At 41.2% G+C, this 17345-nt stretch overlaps 2 protein-coding genes across 5 annotated transcripts; both read left to right on the top strand.

Annotated features, from left to right (window-relative positions):
- The first annotated feature begins 7 nt into the window (after positions 1–7).
- LOC131891115 (facilitated trehalose transporter Tret1-2 homolog) lies at positions 8–17115 on the top strand. Of its 3 annotated transcripts, none has more exons than XM_059240624.1 (4): positions 8–321; positions 10723–11034; positions 14811–15028; positions 15102–17115. In XM_059240624.1, exons 2-4 carry the CDS (start codon positions 10790–10792, stop codon positions 16514–16516), a joined length of 1878 nt encoding a protein of 625 aa, XP_059096607.1. In that variant the 5' UTR covers positions 8–321; positions 10723–10789; the 3' UTR covers positions 16517–17115. The 3 variants fall into 3 exon arrangements, with proteins under 3 accessions (XP_059096607.1, XP_059096608.1, XP_059096606.1); XM_059240625.1 differs by lacking the exon at positions 8–321 and adding an exon at positions 1106–1454; XM_059240623.1 differs by lacking the exon at positions 8–321 and adding an exon at positions 2761–3144.
- On the top strand, positions 12442–13472 carry LOC131891116 (loricrin-like). 2 transcript variants are annotated; one of them, XM_059240628.1, is made up of 2 exons: positions 12442–13111; positions 13241–13472. In XM_059240628.1, the coding sequence occupies exons 1-2, from the start codon at positions 12499–12501 to the stop codon at positions 13348–13350; spliced, it is 723 nt and encodes a 240-aa protein (XP_059096611.1). In that variant the 5' UTR covers positions 12442–12498; the 3' UTR covers positions 13351–13472. The 2 variants fall into 2 exon arrangements, with proteins under 2 accessions (XP_059096611.1, XP_059096610.1); XM_059240627.1 differs by having other exon boundaries at positions 12442–13472.
- Positions 17116–17345: the final 230 nt, after the last annotated feature.

The raw sequence follows: 17345 nt of genomic DNA, 5'->3' as shown, positions 1-17345 counted from the left end.
GATAAAGTGGTCTTCACGCAACCTTGATAAGGAGCGATAGGCCCTCTAAGAGAGACTTGAGGGAAAGGCCATGCGGGCTTTACTATCCAAGGCTGAAGGAATAGGGACACAAGCCGAGGAGAAGGCCGAAGCTAGAACGAAGCCGGGCTGATGGTGATTGGTAATTTTGTAAGAGGTATGCCGACCGCCACTGGGAGACACAGACAGAGAATAGAAAGCTCCCTTGTTGATCTTGTGCGTAGAATGCGGAGATTTTTGTGCCCAAGATGTCGGTCTGACCTCAATTTTTTTCCTTAATACCATCACCATCACCAGTTCGAGGTAAGAGCTGATTATCAACCTGCTCATCTTAGGTCACATCTTTTGTCAAAAGAGGAACGGATTGAAGTGTAACTTTGCTTCTTCAAAGAGGATCTTCTCTTCAAGCATATGTGTCGGTTCAACCGGGAAATATTATAGATTGGAGAGACTGGCTTGATCAGCCAGTTCCAATAGTGACCTGAGTTTAACCCTCTATGTTCCCCTCCTGATCGATTATAATGAAAGAGGATTGAATTTCATTCGTCTTTTACGCCCTACCATTTTTTTTGAGAAAACAAGCGTGTAAATTTAAATTTGGAAAGCGCCACTAGGGTTCAATTTTTCTATCATCCTATGAATCACTCTTGGCTATAAGACTTGTTATCTGTTTGGAATGCATTTTAAATTGTGCCTTGTGACTGGAGGGGAAAAGGTCTTTTGTGATCAGCTGAGCTTGAATGTTAGCCTGACTATCTCTCAGTCAAATCTCTCGACATTGAAGCCAATTCCGTTCCGTGAGTTGGCGTCTTTTGGCCATTTCTTTTAATTTCACCAACTTTGAATCCATTCAAGAGTTTTACATGTGACAATGTGGGTCGGTCCATTTAGAATAGAAGTTATGTTGTGAGTGAGCGACAATTAAGCTCTGGCATATCTGCAACTTGGAGGGAGTTGAATAACCCTTTTTTGAGAGATCCAGTCTAGATCTCAAGGACATCAAGGGTCAATGACAAACATGACCACGAAGTCAAAAGTTCTTGGCTTTGTTAGTTTGGCCAAATCTGGTCCTATAGCTTGGGTTTTTTCGCAAAGTGGTCAGTCAGTTCCGTTGCAGCGAACTTGTTTGTCCACTTTGAGAATTGCCAAACACTTGACCATACAACTTTGATCCAGATCGCAGTTCTGTCCATGCAGGAATGTCATATCAAATATGACTCCTGTTTTCGGAAACAGACTTGAACGACAAGAAGTACGCGCGAATCCATTAGTTGGGACTTGTCGACAGTCACGTCCATGCTGTGACGTCATGGCGATTTGCCAAAACCTTTGAAGAGAAATCGAGGCACAAAGATTCATCAACGTGACTTTTCAAACAATTTATGAGAGGCTTGGGCTCGCATTCGACACTGGATTTGTGGGCTGTTCATCCTAACGTGAGTAAAGCACGCTATGCTTTTTGGTGCAGACCACTCTCAAGTATAGATTACTCCAACATGTGTACAGTACATCTTGTGTGGAATAAAGCCTGAACGAAAGTTGGATTACCCCTTCATTGTTCGCAATGCATAGACATGAAACCACTAGGATTGGAACTATGACTCTCGCTAGGAGGCAAGAGTAAAAAGTTTCATTTGCACTTCATTTTGGTCGGCCCGATATGGATAGTGATTTTTTGTGTTGAGTAAATACGGGAGAGGGATTGAGTGATCTTATCTCAGGAACAACGACAAGATTCTTCACGTTCTTGTTCTTTATTCAACGCCCACTTGCACTCAAGATTCTGGTCTGCGAGAGTGATGCCAAGTACAATGGGAAAAAACTCACGTTGTTGGCTCGGCTCAGTTTGCAAATGAACATAATCACCAGAATATTCAGTTTTTAGTAATTGATTTTTTCCCAAGAGTGAGTTTTGCTTCACTTGAATTTACTCTTTAATCTCATGACTGAGGTTTCATCAGAATCCTAACTGTTTTATCTAAATCATTCCTGAAAATTCCGAATTCTTCATGAATAATTTGTACACTTCTTGTTTCCTTAGAGCGGTCCAGGCTTAACAAGGCAAGTTCAAATTCCGGTTTGCTTAGGTAGATTGTTTTCAATATATCAAGCATAATCAAGACCAATGCAATTCCAGTGACAAAACTCGTCGAAAGAACAAATGTTAGGAGCCATTTGATATGCAGTAAGGCACCTCTTGAACGGTGATAACGCTCAGTTCCAAGCAATCGTGTTCTATGGTTATAGCTGATTTCATCGGACATAATCTGATTAAAGGGGAATTCACTTTTTGTGCCCTCGCCCTCGAACCTAAAGTATTTCAGGGCTTGAAATTGGACCCCGACTCATTGCTCATGCTTTGGCACTGATTCCCCTGTTGGGTGGTAGTATTTGGTGGTGGTGAAGGAGGAGGTCCTCTAGTCGACTGAGCTCAATATGAAATGACCAGGTGCCTGGAGAATTTCTCACGACGACGTTGGCCATGGCGATCACGATGACGAGGGTGCTCCCAATGATTGTATTCACTCTCCACTGCAAATGCCAGTTCGAGGGTAGTCAAGAGAGTTTCCCATTCTCTCTCTCCCTCTCGACCCTCCCTTCTATCTCATTCTCTTTGCCATTCAAGACAATCTCGAACACATGAAGTACAGTAGTGACTACTCTCAAATGTGTATGTACTAGTATACATGTACACTACTGTATGTTCGGTGAATGTGCCACAGTTTGTAACCCCCACCAAACCACTCTTCTGCATACACATAACGTCCATCCAGAGCAAGGAGTGAAGCGATAACTTGAAAAAAGAAACCCAGTCCGCCATTGAAACGGCTTCGGCCTCCTCAACAACGACGATGCGCCCCCTGGCGATTCTCGCGGGTTTTCAACGGAGACCCCGATCGAGTCAGTCCCTAGATTTTGTTCAAGTGACTCAGGAGGAACAAGGTAGAAAGAAGACTCAGTGGTAGAGCAACAAGTTGTTCAATATCTCCTGTTGAGGTGTCGTTACCAACATCATCTGGTACTCAAAAGATGAGCACCCGCGTCTGTTTTAAGCAATTGTGTTGATGTCATTTCCGAGATTGATACCCGTGAACCATGAGATTGATGTGAAACATTCTTTACAAGGTAAGACTAATCGAACCTATAGCTGCTGCACGTCTCTTCCTCACCAAAAGACAAGCAGTCCATCCATCCACAGCTGGATGGAGTGTTGTGAATACCTGTGCCACTCACTTCAGGGCTGACGGTCCCTGCCACCATTTGAAATCAGCAGCTGAGTAAAAGCACTTTGTACTTGCAAATGGTCCAATTGAGTTTCATGGACGATGAAAAGTTAGTCGGATGCGAATCGCATTGTGTACAGAACCCAGCAAAAATTACGTGCCATGTTCATAACTGACGAAGTTGTAGATTTCTTTGGTTGATGCCATTGACCCTTCCTGCATTGTTTGGCCATGTTTACTCTAGTACTCAAGCTCTTCGTCGGCTCTTTTGGATAGATAGGACTTGCTATGAAACATGCTCAATGTATGCGTACGTCGTGGTGTTCTACAGAGTCTATGAATTGGTATTTCAATCAATAGTCAGATGAATAGATTCTTTATTCGGTCCTGTACCAGAGCACAGAGTGCCCCGCAATGTTTCTTTAGCAGACGCTGAAGGCCCCATCCTGTTCGAGGAGTCCTTGATGACTTGTTTGCTCTTGCATAAAAGTGAAGTTTCTCCCGGATCAGGAAACCACGACTCCTCCTACAACTTAGAACGTGTTTTTTTAAACCTGGGGTGTTACAAATGGAAATGATTCAATCGTCTGCAACGACGCGAAGCAATATCAAATAATGTTTGTCACACATCGCTCTGTCATGGGATTTGTTCCACGGATGACTTTGAGATGGTTCTTTTTTAACCAATTAACTTCGTCAAGTATGTTTTCTTAATGGTACGTTTGTTCAAAGCATCGCCTCGTTTCTTTGTGAGCGTTGTTAACGGAATTGTTTGACGTCAACATCCACAACTGCTTTCTTATCATTGTTGCACTTGGAGTTCCGTTTGCCATCATCGGATGTACGGTACAGCAGAACTGCTTTCTTATCATTGTTGCACTTGGAGTTCCGTTTGCCATCATTTGCATTCTTTTGAATTGATAACTCTTTTCGCTTTCATGCAATTTACTTCAGGCTATGCCTTGAAAAATTTTGGTCATGCCTAATTTTTAAAAAGCAGCAAACAATTGTAACGTGTGCAATATCATTATATTCACTATGGAAGTCTTAAAATATGACATATGACATCAATGAGCGTTAGCGCTCATTGTAAAAAACTAAACTTATCGGAGATTAACTGAAAAGGATCCGAGGAGAGATGCGTTTTGGTTTTTTTTTTAGATCAAAGGACCCCAGTTTGCACTCTAGAGAAAAAAAGGAAAAATACGGTGTACGAACGAAACCCAATCTGGGGAGTCTTAAGGCAATCCTAGGTCAGAGCCCCCTCCTGGAAGGGCAAGGGCAAGTTTTTTTTCTTCTTGATGCACCCTCTTTACCTCGTGGTTGGAAAAAGTCCTGTAAATCAAAAACTGCCCTTTCACCTCGAAACAAGTCAGAACGTGTGGCCAATTTTCAAAATCTTGGCCTAAGATTAATACATCTTCTTAGTGCTAAGGCGATACTGGTACAACTCGGACTCGCACGAGTCTTTTAATCTTCTGCTTGTTTGCCGAAAACTTCACTTTTTTTATTTTGCACATATAGATTTGGCTTATTCAATCCCCTTTCAAGGGCTTGCATCTTACATGATCAAATCATAACAAGACTCGCCGTTACAGCGCAATAAATCTTGAGGCCTTAATTGTTAAGCGACGTCAAAACAAATTGCAGTGCCCTAAGTTTAAGAAGGACTGTGTTTTTGATTAATACGGCTTAAAACGCTCCTGAAAAGCAACTCAGTTCCTGGTTGGGGCTTATTTGTTGTCTTTCGTAACCAGCAGGCAATCCGATGGACCAAATTTATTCCCTTACCTGGGGTCTCTTACATCAAGTGTCTATAAACAGTGTTGGTACTTCTTGAAAGTTAATAGGCGCCTCAACAAGGTGGGTGTTAAATCGTCGAATGTTAGTTAAGAACGTCAACTGTTTCCTTAACGACTAAAGGACTTCAAACCTTGACTCTGATCAATGGACTAATTTAGAAAGGAATATTTTTGGTAATTGACAATGAGCGGTTAACATTCGTTACCTTTCATCCAATCTAAGGTGGATTTTGGGTCCAAATGTGATGTAGGTCAATATCTCTAAATGTCTGTATTTGTTGGTATCCTTATCTTCACTCTTCGGACGATGTCGAAATAGTTACTCACATTTATTTTGGTTTGGTTTGGTTTTTCACTGGCTTTTCTAACCGCCACAGGAAAGGTAATCCCCAGTACTTTTAAAAGGAAAGGTTATAATTTGTCTATTTATACCTTTCAATCTTTATATGATATTTGGTCTACCAATGAATTTGAATTGGCAGACAGAGCTAGTCCTTGAATGTAGGGTATATCTGGAATGCTATATAAAAATTTGTCCGAGTAGGACTTGAAAGATGCAACCGAATCAGCAAGGCCTATGTATTCCCTACGAATATTAGAGGGAAGCAATTAAACAATGAATGAGCCCAAGAAAGAAGAGTAGTGGACTTCATTGTTCGAACTAGCCTGGATTCTCGAGGACTTGAAGGCATTCTCAAAACGCACGTTAAGCCCCTACGGTCACTACAATTGACCCTAAATCCTGGGTTGGGACAAAGCTCATGGGATGCTTTTGAAAACGTACAGTATCAGATACATTTCGTACCTTCTCTGAATAATGTAGAGTCCCAACCTTTCTAACCTCTTCCAATATGAGAGCTCTCTCATTCCTGTGATGTTCCTAGTAAAACATCTTTGGACCTGCTCAAGCTTTTGCAAACCTGCTGAACTAATTGGAGCCCAAATGGGTGAGGCATATTCAAGATGTGGCTGGACAATCGATTTGTACAGACTTGGCATCGTGATGCTATCTCTGGACTTAAACGTGCGATAGATCCAACCACACATTTGAAAAACCATACCCACCTTCAACTGGGTATGCTAATTGAACTTTCCATTTCCTTGGAGGGCTACACCTAGATCTTTCTAAATCTTTCATGGATGAGACCTGTTCAATATCTTTACCTTCATCATTGCATGGGTTTTTTGAAGAAAAAAATCAAAAATTTGACCGCTTAAATTATTATTTCTTACATGTTTCCTAAATAGTTACTCACTTTTCAGAAGTTTCATGAAATACTTTGCCATTTATTTATTCAATATTGTTTAAATATTTACCTCCAAACCTTGTTTTTGGGAGTTTCCACTGATAACTAAAAAGCGTTTTGCGTGCACTAGTCAAACAAATAATTTTGTGACAAAACCCGGAGGGCGGATTACATGGGTATTGTCTGTGCTCCGTGCTTTCAGAATTGGGGTAGGAATCTAGTATTATTATTTTGTTTTTTTTGGGGGGGGGGTGTTGTTTTCACGAGCTTGTGTCTAAAACAACTACTGGTAATAGAATTACTATTAGATTGAAAGAATTTAACTCGTCTATTTATTACCTTTTAATCCTTGTATGATATTTGGTCTACCAACGAATTTGAGTTGGCAGACCGAACTAGTCCTTGAATGAGGGTTGATCTGGAATGCAATCTAAAAATTTGTCCAAGTCTGACTTGAAAGATCTTATTTAAGTTTATTAATCTATTTGAATCAGCTGTTTGATTTATTCATTATATCTTAGTAGTTTATTCCTACTTTATTTATTAGGCTATAAGTATCAACGTATATCGGTCATTTTTGGAGAAAGAAACGCTTTCCTCGGTTGGTAACTTTAAAATATCTTAAATCAAAGGACTATCGATGCTTAACTGAAAATTTGATCGTTTCTGAATAACGTTTTGACATATTTTCATGGAATAAAAAGAGCAAGATTAATGAATAGAAAACAAAAGTTTAACAGAAATTAATTATCTTGCCACTTTTTCCCAGTAAGATCGTTTACCTAGACCTTGAACTCGGGGAAGTTCATGTTTTAGCTAGTTCTATTATGCATTTTTTGCGGACTTCCTTACCGTTTCTGGGAGCCCAAACAAGGTAAGACGAAAAATGTATTTTTTTTAACTTAGCGCCATCATTACACAATATATGATCCACCAACTAATTAGAGTTGGCAGATCTGATCAGCCTTTGATCAGAGAGTTGATCAGAAAATTTTGATCAAAATATTGTTGAAGCCTGAGTTAAATTCCTCTACAGGATCAACACCCACATACCTCCCTACGAATATTTGTGGGTAGTCAAAAAAACAAGGAAGGGCCCGAGAGAGATTACGGCAATGGAAGGCAACTACTACCCTTCTCTCTGATTGTTGCTTCGAGTTATCTGCAAAAGTCTCTCCCAAGTGCCATACCGAACTTTTGAACAATTCACTTCGAAATTTTATTGATCAAACGGCAAAAAAGTAATTTCTTGTAATTACCCATTGAGCAATAAACGCATAATATTCAGCCAATATTTGTCTTGTACAAACAATCTCTAAAGTACGGTACTTGAATAACCAATCAAACCACGACCTTTTGTTTTCTTTTTTTGTGACTTATTTCTATGGTTTTGCAACTTATTTTGACTAAAATTCATAGCCTGAAAACCAAAACATTTTACGAATACCATTTACTTTTTTCCAACCCTTACTTATGGGCTGCCGTGGACGATGAAGACGGGCTTGGGATCCACCGACTGTATGAATCGAATGCTCTCGAGCGACTGAATTCAAGGGCAATTGACCATCACCTTATATACTATGAAATGAAATTAAGAGCGCTTGCGCCACAGTCGCAGCAAAGTCGGAATAACATTATTGAGGATGACGACACATTTTTCTTGCAGTGCCATATTCAAATGTGAAATGCGGTTGACAAGACTAGCCATCCATTGGCTTCCTACGCTTCACGAAATATGGTTTACGTTTTGCACTTCAGAGGGCGCTCTCTGAACCGTGCTCCACGAAACATTGGGCTGATTCGTCTTTATTCCATTATAGTACGTTTAAGTTGTTTTTGGTTAGTAATTTCAAAATCTTATGTTTAGTTTATGACTCAGGTCACACAATGCCCCGGAAAATTGCGTTTATGTTACCAGTAGTTTATTTAAACGCCTACCGTGCTTCTTCCCCATTTTGTTTGGGCGGTCTGACATTACAAATAAAGGTTCTTATAGTAATGATTATTGTCCGTAATCCCGTGTGCTATTTTTGACAATTCTCAAGTATGTTAACTTTGACATAATGTATCATTTATAAGCGAATTACAACTAGCAAAGAAAGTAAGCCACGGAAATAGTATTGATCTAGAATTAATAGGAAATGTATCCAAGTCAAGATTAAAATCAACACCTAAGTAATCCCGAGAAAGGAGGGGGAGGGGTGTTCTTGCAAGTCTTAACTAACATGAGACCAACTTTCAGAAAGTCAAGGAGTGAATCTTAGATTGAGAAAAAAATTCCACTTATGTCGCATCGTTCGATTTTTTCTCGATATAAGATTTATTTTTTCGCTCTAAAAATCGACCCTGAACTCACGAGGGCTTGAATGTGCCAGACAGTTTCGAAGCAATCAATGCATCACTTCGTTATTTGTTTTTAGCCTGCAGAGGAAGATGTCTGCTTTCAGTAAGAGTGACAATATCGTAGCACAATAATCATCATATATCTTAGTCTATATTTTCTGACACAAGTACTTGAAGCTCTCGATTACCTTTTCCATTCTCAGGAACTATGTTAAGAGATTGGCTGATTCTTACGTACAAGAAAAATTCCTTGATAAGACCCATACTCTTAACAAAAGAAAGCATTACAGTTGTGCAATTATTTTAAGCCAAATTATTTTGACTTGGGTTAAAGTTATGCGTAAGAAAGGATGTCCCGAGATGACCCCCTCTATGCATTTTTCGCTCATTGTATATTATCATATTGCTAATCCCAAACGAGAAAGGCAAAAGGGACATATTATTTGACGCTAATTATCTGCCAATTCCACTCTTTCATGCGTTTGCGGTCATTAAACATAATTATAAGCTATTTCCTTGGTTAGTTCATGGCTTCAGAGGTGTCAAATGGCAATTTGAGATGACAACTGGGATTTTTGCCATGGATGTCTTTTCATCGTCGTCACTCAGGAGGAAAATGTTTCTGAATTGGAACAGGGTTGAACAAAAAGGCTTTGAGAACCAAGGTAGATTTGAATTTCATTTCACAGCTTGCTTCATTTAACTTTTCTTTTTTCATTGTTTTATTTAGCATGGTTTAGAAGGTTGAATTAAAGATGATGGCATCAATGCAAATCCTAAGCCTAAAGCCTAAAAATACAAAAAGGGAAAGGAACGAAATGAAAGGGAAATACCCGTAAATTGAGACTCCGACAAAATATGTTTTCACGTCGAGCAGAAATTGCAGAAGTTTGACGGTTCAGATATGCGAAAGAGCTGAACCCCAAGGCATTGAGAAGAAAACAGGTTAGTGCAACCCTCTCAAATATCTTCTCGACAAACGAACAACACTTTTTGTCGGAGTTTATGTACAACACCAGATCATTAGCTATTATTTATTGATGTATGGGTTGTTCCGAAGGAATTGGACCACAGAAAGTTTGTAGATATCAGTTGTAGTTGCAAGCAGACAAATGATAAATTTAATTTTCTCGCATTTCTGACACAAACAGCTCGAAATCCTTCTAAACCTTGAGTAAACCAGATTTCATAGGATGCATGAATAAATCTAAGACCATATCACTTAAGGTTCAGTTCCAGAGGTTTGAAATTTGAAGCCAATGAATACATTTGAAACCTTTGATTTATGAATGAAAAGTGAATTAAAAACCAGTGAAACATTATGTGGCTTGGTCAAGCTCCACAACAATGTCTCAAAAACCTCTATCCTGCGGGGCAATTTTCTCAGACCTAGTTTTTGGCCAATCTCCTTTTAAACAAGGTAGTCTTATAAAAAAATTAAAAGTGTCCAATGTTGAAAAATTAATGAAAACTCTAGTTTGTTTGCCAACAATGGCGCCTAGGATACATGACATCTGGGGTCGTCCATTACTTTGGCAACATCCTATTTGGTATAATAGAATCGAGAAAAAAACAAGGGAAAAAAGATGGTAAAAATGCAGAAATGATTGCTGCACGTTCAATCGTACATTGATTGATTTAACATCAATCCCTATCATTTGCAACAAAGCAGGTGTGATAGTCATAGATTGGTAAACGATGGACTGCAAAAATGAAGGGGATATCTGTTCAAAATATTTACCAACCACTACCTGCCTAAACAAGTAAATTAATTGCACACATGCTGACAGTGCTGAGATTTAAAAGCTTAGGATATTTTTCTGCTTGCACGTACGTTGGACCTAGTTTTTTAATCCTGCATAGTCACTGTAAGGTAATTACCGGCACAAGACCATAATTTCCGCTCATATCTTTAGCTTTTGTTCAACATCCAAACTCATGTGCACAACTGAATTTCAGAGCTCGAGGGATGCATCTGATGATTAATGCTGAATTTTGAACATAAAAATCCACATTTCTCTGTTATGGTACCTCTTTGTCCCATGGTTTGTCACGGCTTATCTTCATTCATTGTCCACTTTGTTCCAGGTGTTTGTGCCATTTTCTAATGAGGGTTCCAGTAGGTTGACACGAGGCTGCTTCAGAACATCGGAGCATGTCCCACTCCAAATTGAGCTTGGCTATGGACGATAGTCCAACCAGATCCAGAGATCACTCCAACGAGCCCTTTTCTGCGGCTACCAACATGGACCACGAGACCATCATCAACAATTCGGATGATGATCATGTGGCCGAAATGGAAAAGCTCATGCCTCCTCCGCCTTCTATTACAGCGGCCGCAGCTTCTGGAGCAATTGGAAGTAGCGGAGTCTCAGACACATTCCAATCGATCAATTCTAGGTATGCATGGCCATTTTTAAGTTTCGCGCGGATTCTTTTGGCCAGATTTGTTGTTGCCAAGGTAATGGATTACTTGACAAGGAAAAATTAACCTTGTTTATGTAATGCTCGGTGGAATTAATGCATTTTGTATTCAAGGTCAAAATGACTGTGAAGTTGGAGAATTGATGTGATTCAATACCGCCGCTGGTTTTGCGTGCGTGTGTGTGTGTGAGTGATAAGAATAATTATCCGACTTTTGATCGCTCAAATTGTGCAGATCTTGCACCGTGGTCAATTGGCTTGTACCCTCTTAAGACTAATTTTTTTGGTAGTGCTTGGTATGTATTTATGGCTGGACAAGAGCTTTGTACTCTCATTCAGTTAACTGAGTTCAGTGTGAACAAAAATTAATGCAATAAACCGGCAAACCTGTCCCTTCAGATCCCAAGTACAATCTTTTCTTCGAATTTGTTGCATCTTAAACAAAAATTGGTGCAGCTAAATTTGGCATCATTGGCTCAAATCCCCTTGGTTTTCATTGTTCTCACAAGCAACACGACTACTTTGACAAAACATGGACCACTAATTTTCTAGTTCATGTTTTGCTCAGCTCGATCTCGAGAATGACTTTGAAGAAAAGAGTTGTCAAATTAGCTTCAAATGAGAGGTGTGAACCGCTTTGAGACAAAAATACGACTGTGGAAGGAACCTTTCATAGACGCTGGTCTCTGATTTAGCACTTTGATTGTCATCTCACGATTTATTTCTTGTGAAGATGATTTTGAAGTTCCATGCTGTTGCACATAATGAGTAATTGCTGAAAGGATGTGCATTAGATCACTTAAAGCGCTCACCACTACGGATTGATCGAATGTATTGTAACAATGATCGAGATCCAGCACACTATCAATGGCGACGGGGAATTTTCTTCACAAATCTCAACCTTGTCGCTGAGGCTTCTTGGAAACATGACGTTTTAGGAAATTTATGAGATCCGAAAAGCTTTGTTTTTAATGGATCACCAACGGTCGGTTGCAGGGCTGGGTTTGCTGGGTTTGCGGCGACAATTTGATGCATTCTGTGACGAGGAAAACCACAAGGGGTGTACTTGGCTGTGAAAGAATTCCCCCCGATGTTGATGCTTTGATCAAATTATGAGTGTATTGTCGTCGTCGCGGTGCCCGAATTGACGTACTTTACATCCTCTTCGATATTGTTGCTACCGTCCTCGACCAGACGTTTGGAGCTTCATGGCTGAGGGCTATCATGGTGGTGCATGGTTGGTGAAGCTTTGGGATCCGGCATCTTCCGAACACTCTGATATGTTTCTTCGTCAAAAGCCGGGCTCTGAGTGCTGGTGAGTGAAGCCACCTCGAGTGTGTGAACATTGGTCATGAATAGTTCGACAGGCACTATAAAAGGCACATCCTCTGGTAATTCAACCAGTCGAAAATTGCACTTGCAACAGAAAGAGCTGAGAAGATGGTCGTCAAAATCGCCCTTGTCTTAGCTTTGGCTACTCTTGCCGTGAACGGTTTGGCCGATCCCGGCGGAAGACGATACAGCAATGGCGGGTCCTTCAAGGGAAGATCTTCCAGAGGGTATTCCAGCCGTGGATCATCAGGTGGTTACTCAGGCGGATCCTCAAAAGGCTACTCAAGCAGCGGCGGTGGATTTGGTGGAGGTTCTTCAGGAGGAGGATACGTCGCCCAATCGTCAAGCTACAGCCACCCTTCAAGCAGTTATTCCAAAGGTGGATCCAGCTATGGAGGCGGTTCATCCGGTGGATTTAGCAAAGGGGGTGGTTCCAGTTATGGCGGCGGTTCATCCGGTGGGTTTGGGGGTGGTTCCTCCAAGGGAGGTAGCTCTGGCTACTCATCCGGTGGATCTGGTCATGGAGGCAGTTCCAGCTATGGCGGCGGTTCATCCGGTGGATTCAGCAAAGGGGGTGGTTCCAGTTATGGCGGCGGCTCATCCGGTGGGTTTGGGGGTGGTTCCTCCAAGGGAGGTAGCTCTGGCTACTCATCCGGTGGATCTGGTCATGGAGGCAGTTCCAGCTATGGTGGTGGTTCATCCGGTGGATTTAGCAAAGGAGGTGGCTCCACCTACGGTGGATTTGGCGGTGGTTCCTCCAAGGGAGGTAGCTCTGGTTACTCCTCTGGTGGATCTGGTCATGGGGGTGGTTCTAGCTATGGTAGCTCATCCGGTGGATTTAGCAAGGGAGGTGGATCCAGCTATGGTGGTTCATCCAAGGGATTTGGTGGTGGATCTAGCTATGGAGGTGGCTCTTCCAAGGGTGGAAGCTATGGCGGTGGACACTCATGGTCTGGATAAACTGGCAATGGCTATCTTTCTTACAACTCTGATACTTAGTGTAAATCTCATGAAACTGCCAAATTTACGTTCCGTGCATTTGATAACCCTTTCTGAAGCAATAAACAAATTTGACCCTGTCACATCTCTTGAAATAATGAAAATGCAACATGATATACCATACCTAATGCTGAACATTTTAATAGGTCTAGGAGCTAAAGGTGACTAGATTCTTCAATTGAATGAATTTGCTTTTCGCCAAAATGTCTCAAGCCAAATTCAAAATTTAGTTCTGCAGTAACATTGACTTGTCAGCCCTTGGAGCAATTTTTGAAAATAAAGGCCAGTGCGACGAATTAGGTGGCTTCTGTCAAAAACTGAAAGAAACCCATAAGTAAACCTTTGGTCAGCCATTAAGCTCCCAAACGTGCCACGCGTAATTTCACCGGTACATAGCCGAATTTGCCCAAGCTATCAAGTAAAATAATTTTCGTTAGTACTTCCTTTCCTGAAGAACTTATATCACGGAACAGGAATTCTCATGTCATTGCACTTTTTCAGATTGTATATCAATTTGGGGAAAGCCTCAAAGTCTACCAAATTATTGGTGCATTTAACAAAGCATTGTTGACATACGAAAATCGAACAAGACATGTCATTTTCGAAAGAAATAAAAACTCTTTAATGTGACTTGAAATGAGACCCAAAATATGATTTAATCTTTAGTAGTTCAGTAGGCAAATTCAGTAGTGTTTCATGAAATATTTGAATGAAGTCCATTTTTATTTCAAGTTCAAAGCATGTTAAAATTTATTTCAGATCATTGTCTGATTATTACAGAAATAATAACAGGCACATAAGCCGAGCCCCAAACAGTATCTCTCTCTTTTGATAGGCGTCCAACGCTACACGAAATATGATATACGTTGTGCACTTCAGAGGCCGTTTTGTGAGTCAGCCTCTGGCAAAACTAAGGCTGATTGGGCTGATTCATCTTTAATGATCTATGATGCGTTTGAGTTGTTTTTGGCTAACTATCAAATTCTTATGTATGAATAGTGGCCAAGGTCACACAATGACCGGTAAAGAAATTGCGTTCATGGCATGATAACCGTAGTTTATTTAGCAATCTACTGCGCCTTTTTCCCATTTCGTTTGGGCTCTCTCACGTTGGAAATAAGGGCCCCTATATGGCGTTCTCCTCTCTCTTACTTATTTACGCGTTCTGTAAAAAAATGGTACACAAATATAATCCAAAAAGAAAGATGGTTCCTGAGCCCAGTTTTTTACAACCCAGAAGTGAATTGTAGATCGAGAAATGGTCCAATTTATGTAGCATAGTAATAGTTTCTCAATCTAAGATTCATTCATTTGTTTAAAGAATTAGGCTCTGGTTCTGCATTAATATAACAAAAAGCATCCTGGTCTTGACAGCAAAATTTGTCGAAGATATGTTATTACGAAGATTCCTTATTTTCCAGTTTTTGCGATGCCACCCAAGAAGCTCGGAATTTCACGCAGATTTTGGCTGTGCTCGCAGTGAGCTTTGGCTGTTACATTCATGGCACAACAGTGACGTTTCCGGCTGTGTTTTGGCCTTTGATGGTCCATGCCAACTCTACCAATGCCACCCTACCACATTCTTTATTCAACTACTCCTTGCCATTTCATGTCTACAATGAAGACAGAGCTCTCATCAGTAAGTAAAACAGTCACAGTTTTGAACCAATTCAGTCCTTAACCCATTTATAAATATATACATTGTCTTTTAGTGAGCATCGCTTCTTTCGGGATGTTGGCCGGGAGCCTTGTGGCAGGTCCCATGGCCAACTTTATCGGCCGGAAGTGGACCAGTATTATTGGGACGTGTGGAACCTTGACCTTGAGCTACGCCATGGTCCTCTTTGCCCAATATCTGTGGATGGTCCAACTCGGCCGGTTCATCATGGGAACGGCTCTGGGGTTTTCAACCACCATATCCACTCTTTACATCATGGAGATTGCCACTCCCAACCTTCGCTCCAGCCTGGCAGTGGTGCCAGCCATTGCTGGGACCCTTGGAATTTTGAGCTGCCAATGCTTGGGCGCTGTACTCAATTGGCAACTCCTCACTTTGGTCCTGACTTGCCTCAACATTCCCTTCCTGTTGATGCTCTTGTTCCTTCCCGAGACCCCCGTGTATCTCATTGCCACAGAGCAAATAGAGAGGGCTCACAGTGTGCTTCGAACGTTGAGGGGTCGCCGTTGGGACATCACCAAAGAGTTAACCGACATCAAAATTGCCTCCGAGGCCCATGATCAAAAGAAGGATCACATTGGACTTCGGGACTTTTCCGCGCCGTCGGTTCTCAAGCCGTTCCTCATGGCCCTGGTACTCATGTTCTTCTTTCAGTTCACTGGTATCAATCTCATTCTGCAGTACACGGTGGACATCTTCCAATCCGCCGAAAGCTCGATCAACGAGTTCATGGCCACCATCTTTGTCGGGATTGCTTTGCTCATCTCGAATATTATCACGCTATTGGTAGCCGGAAAGATGCCGCGCCGTCTCATGCTCTTGTTTTCATCCCTGGGAATTTCGGTGATGCTCATTTCTATGGGCGTGTTCTTCTACCTAAAAACCCTTGAGCATTCCTCTTGCTATGACAATCTGAAGAGTCAATATAGTGTTATGAACATGAGTGCCGACACTCTGACCGATGTGATTCCAGTGCCAGAAAAGTTCCTGAACTCGGAGTCCACTCCCGCTTCAACGGAGGACGAGTCCCTGCCAGCCAGTGTCATCAAGGGTAACAAAGATTGCCCTTCCATCTACACTGCTCATCTCGGATGGCTGCCTCTAGTTATCCTTATGCTGTACATCTTCTTCTTTAACCTGGGCTACGGTTCCATGATCTGGATCACTGTGGCTGAAATCCTACCTCAACATGTCCGTTCCGTCACGAATAGCTTATCAGTGGGCTTCACTTGCTTGTGTTCGTTTTTTACTTCCCATACTTACGACGATCTGAAAAACTCCATCGGTGGGGAAGGCGTTTTTTGGTTATATGGTGGGATCAGTTTGATTGGGTTTTTCTTCATTATGTTCTTCGTTCCCGAAACGAAAAATAAGTCAGAGGCGCAAATTCGACGACATTTCCTCTCGAAGGCCGAGCGGGCTGCCTTGGATGCTTCGGGCCGACGATGAATCGCTTGCGCATGGTCACCCTGCACAAGAATAATGTACAACCCATAATGCACAAAACGCGAGGAATAAAGGAAGAATCGTTCGAGGACCCCTCAGATTAGTACAGTAGTGTTTCAGTGAAGTGTTCAAGTGCCTCAACTTGTGAAACTAAGACTGATGTTGAGGGTTACCTCTCCCGATAAGCAGTGTTTCGACCCCATTGGCCCCACAATCGATTTCACCAATGTTAAACCGATAACCACCACCAATTGGCTGAGTTCCATGTAATAATTAATGCCTTGCATTTTGTCCCAAATTTCTTTCGCATTGCTTTTCAAATCCGGCTGTGAGCACTCACACTTCGAGTTTTCCCGATTTAAAGAAAAGAAAAACAGGACATTTGAAGAATCAGAATTACCCTTGATCAGTTGTATTTTTTCTTATTTAGTACAGCAATGCATGTACCATGTTATTGAATGTCTTTAAATATAAAGTAAGATCTTCCAGTGAAGAACGACCAAACTATCGTTCGCATCGTTTGAAGATTTGTTGTATTCCTATTCATGCGTACAATACGAAACTGCTTCATACATGGTGAAAAATAAATCATGGACACTGTTTTTCTTGTCACTTCATTGAGCGTTTTAGGGAACCGATTAATCTCTATTCACTTATGATGAAGACCCCGAAAATGTCTGTTTCGAGATGACGAAAGAAAAAGCATGTTCCTGAACAAAACGATTCCAAAATAAAATATTTTTCCTCTATTGTTTGAAAGAAGAAATGATTGCAATCTTAGATAAGGTTCCTTGGAAATCAAATCAAACTGCAATCTTTTTTGTTACCACCA

Source organism: Tigriopus californicus, chromosome 11 (genome assembly GCF_007210705.1).
Source record: "Tigriopus californicus strain San Diego chromosome 11, Tcal_SD_v2.1, whole genome shotgun sequence".
NCBI lineage: Eukaryota > Metazoa > Arthropoda > Copepoda > Harpacticoida > Harpacticidae > Tigriopus > Tigriopus californicus.
Note: the sequence above shows the minus strand (reverse complement) of the source record. Positions and strands in the feature narration are given on the sequence as shown.

Coding starts and splice junctions, on each gene's coding strand:
- LOC131891115 (XM_059240624.1), top strand. CDS start 10,790: ATGTCCCACTCCAAATTGAGCTTGGCTATGGACGATAGTCCAACCAGA. Junction 11,035..14,810: donor TTCCAATCGATCAATTCTAG/GTATGCATGGCC, acceptor CTTATTTTCCAG/TTTTTGCGATGCCACCCAAG. Junction 15,029..15,101: donor TGAAGACAGAGCTCTCATCA/GTAAGTAAAACA, acceptor ATTGTCTTTTAG/TGAGCATCGCTTCTTTCGGG.
- LOC131891116 (XM_059240627.1), top strand. CDS start 12,499: ATGGTCGTCAAAATCGCCCTTGTCTTAGCTTTGGCTACTCTTGCCGTG.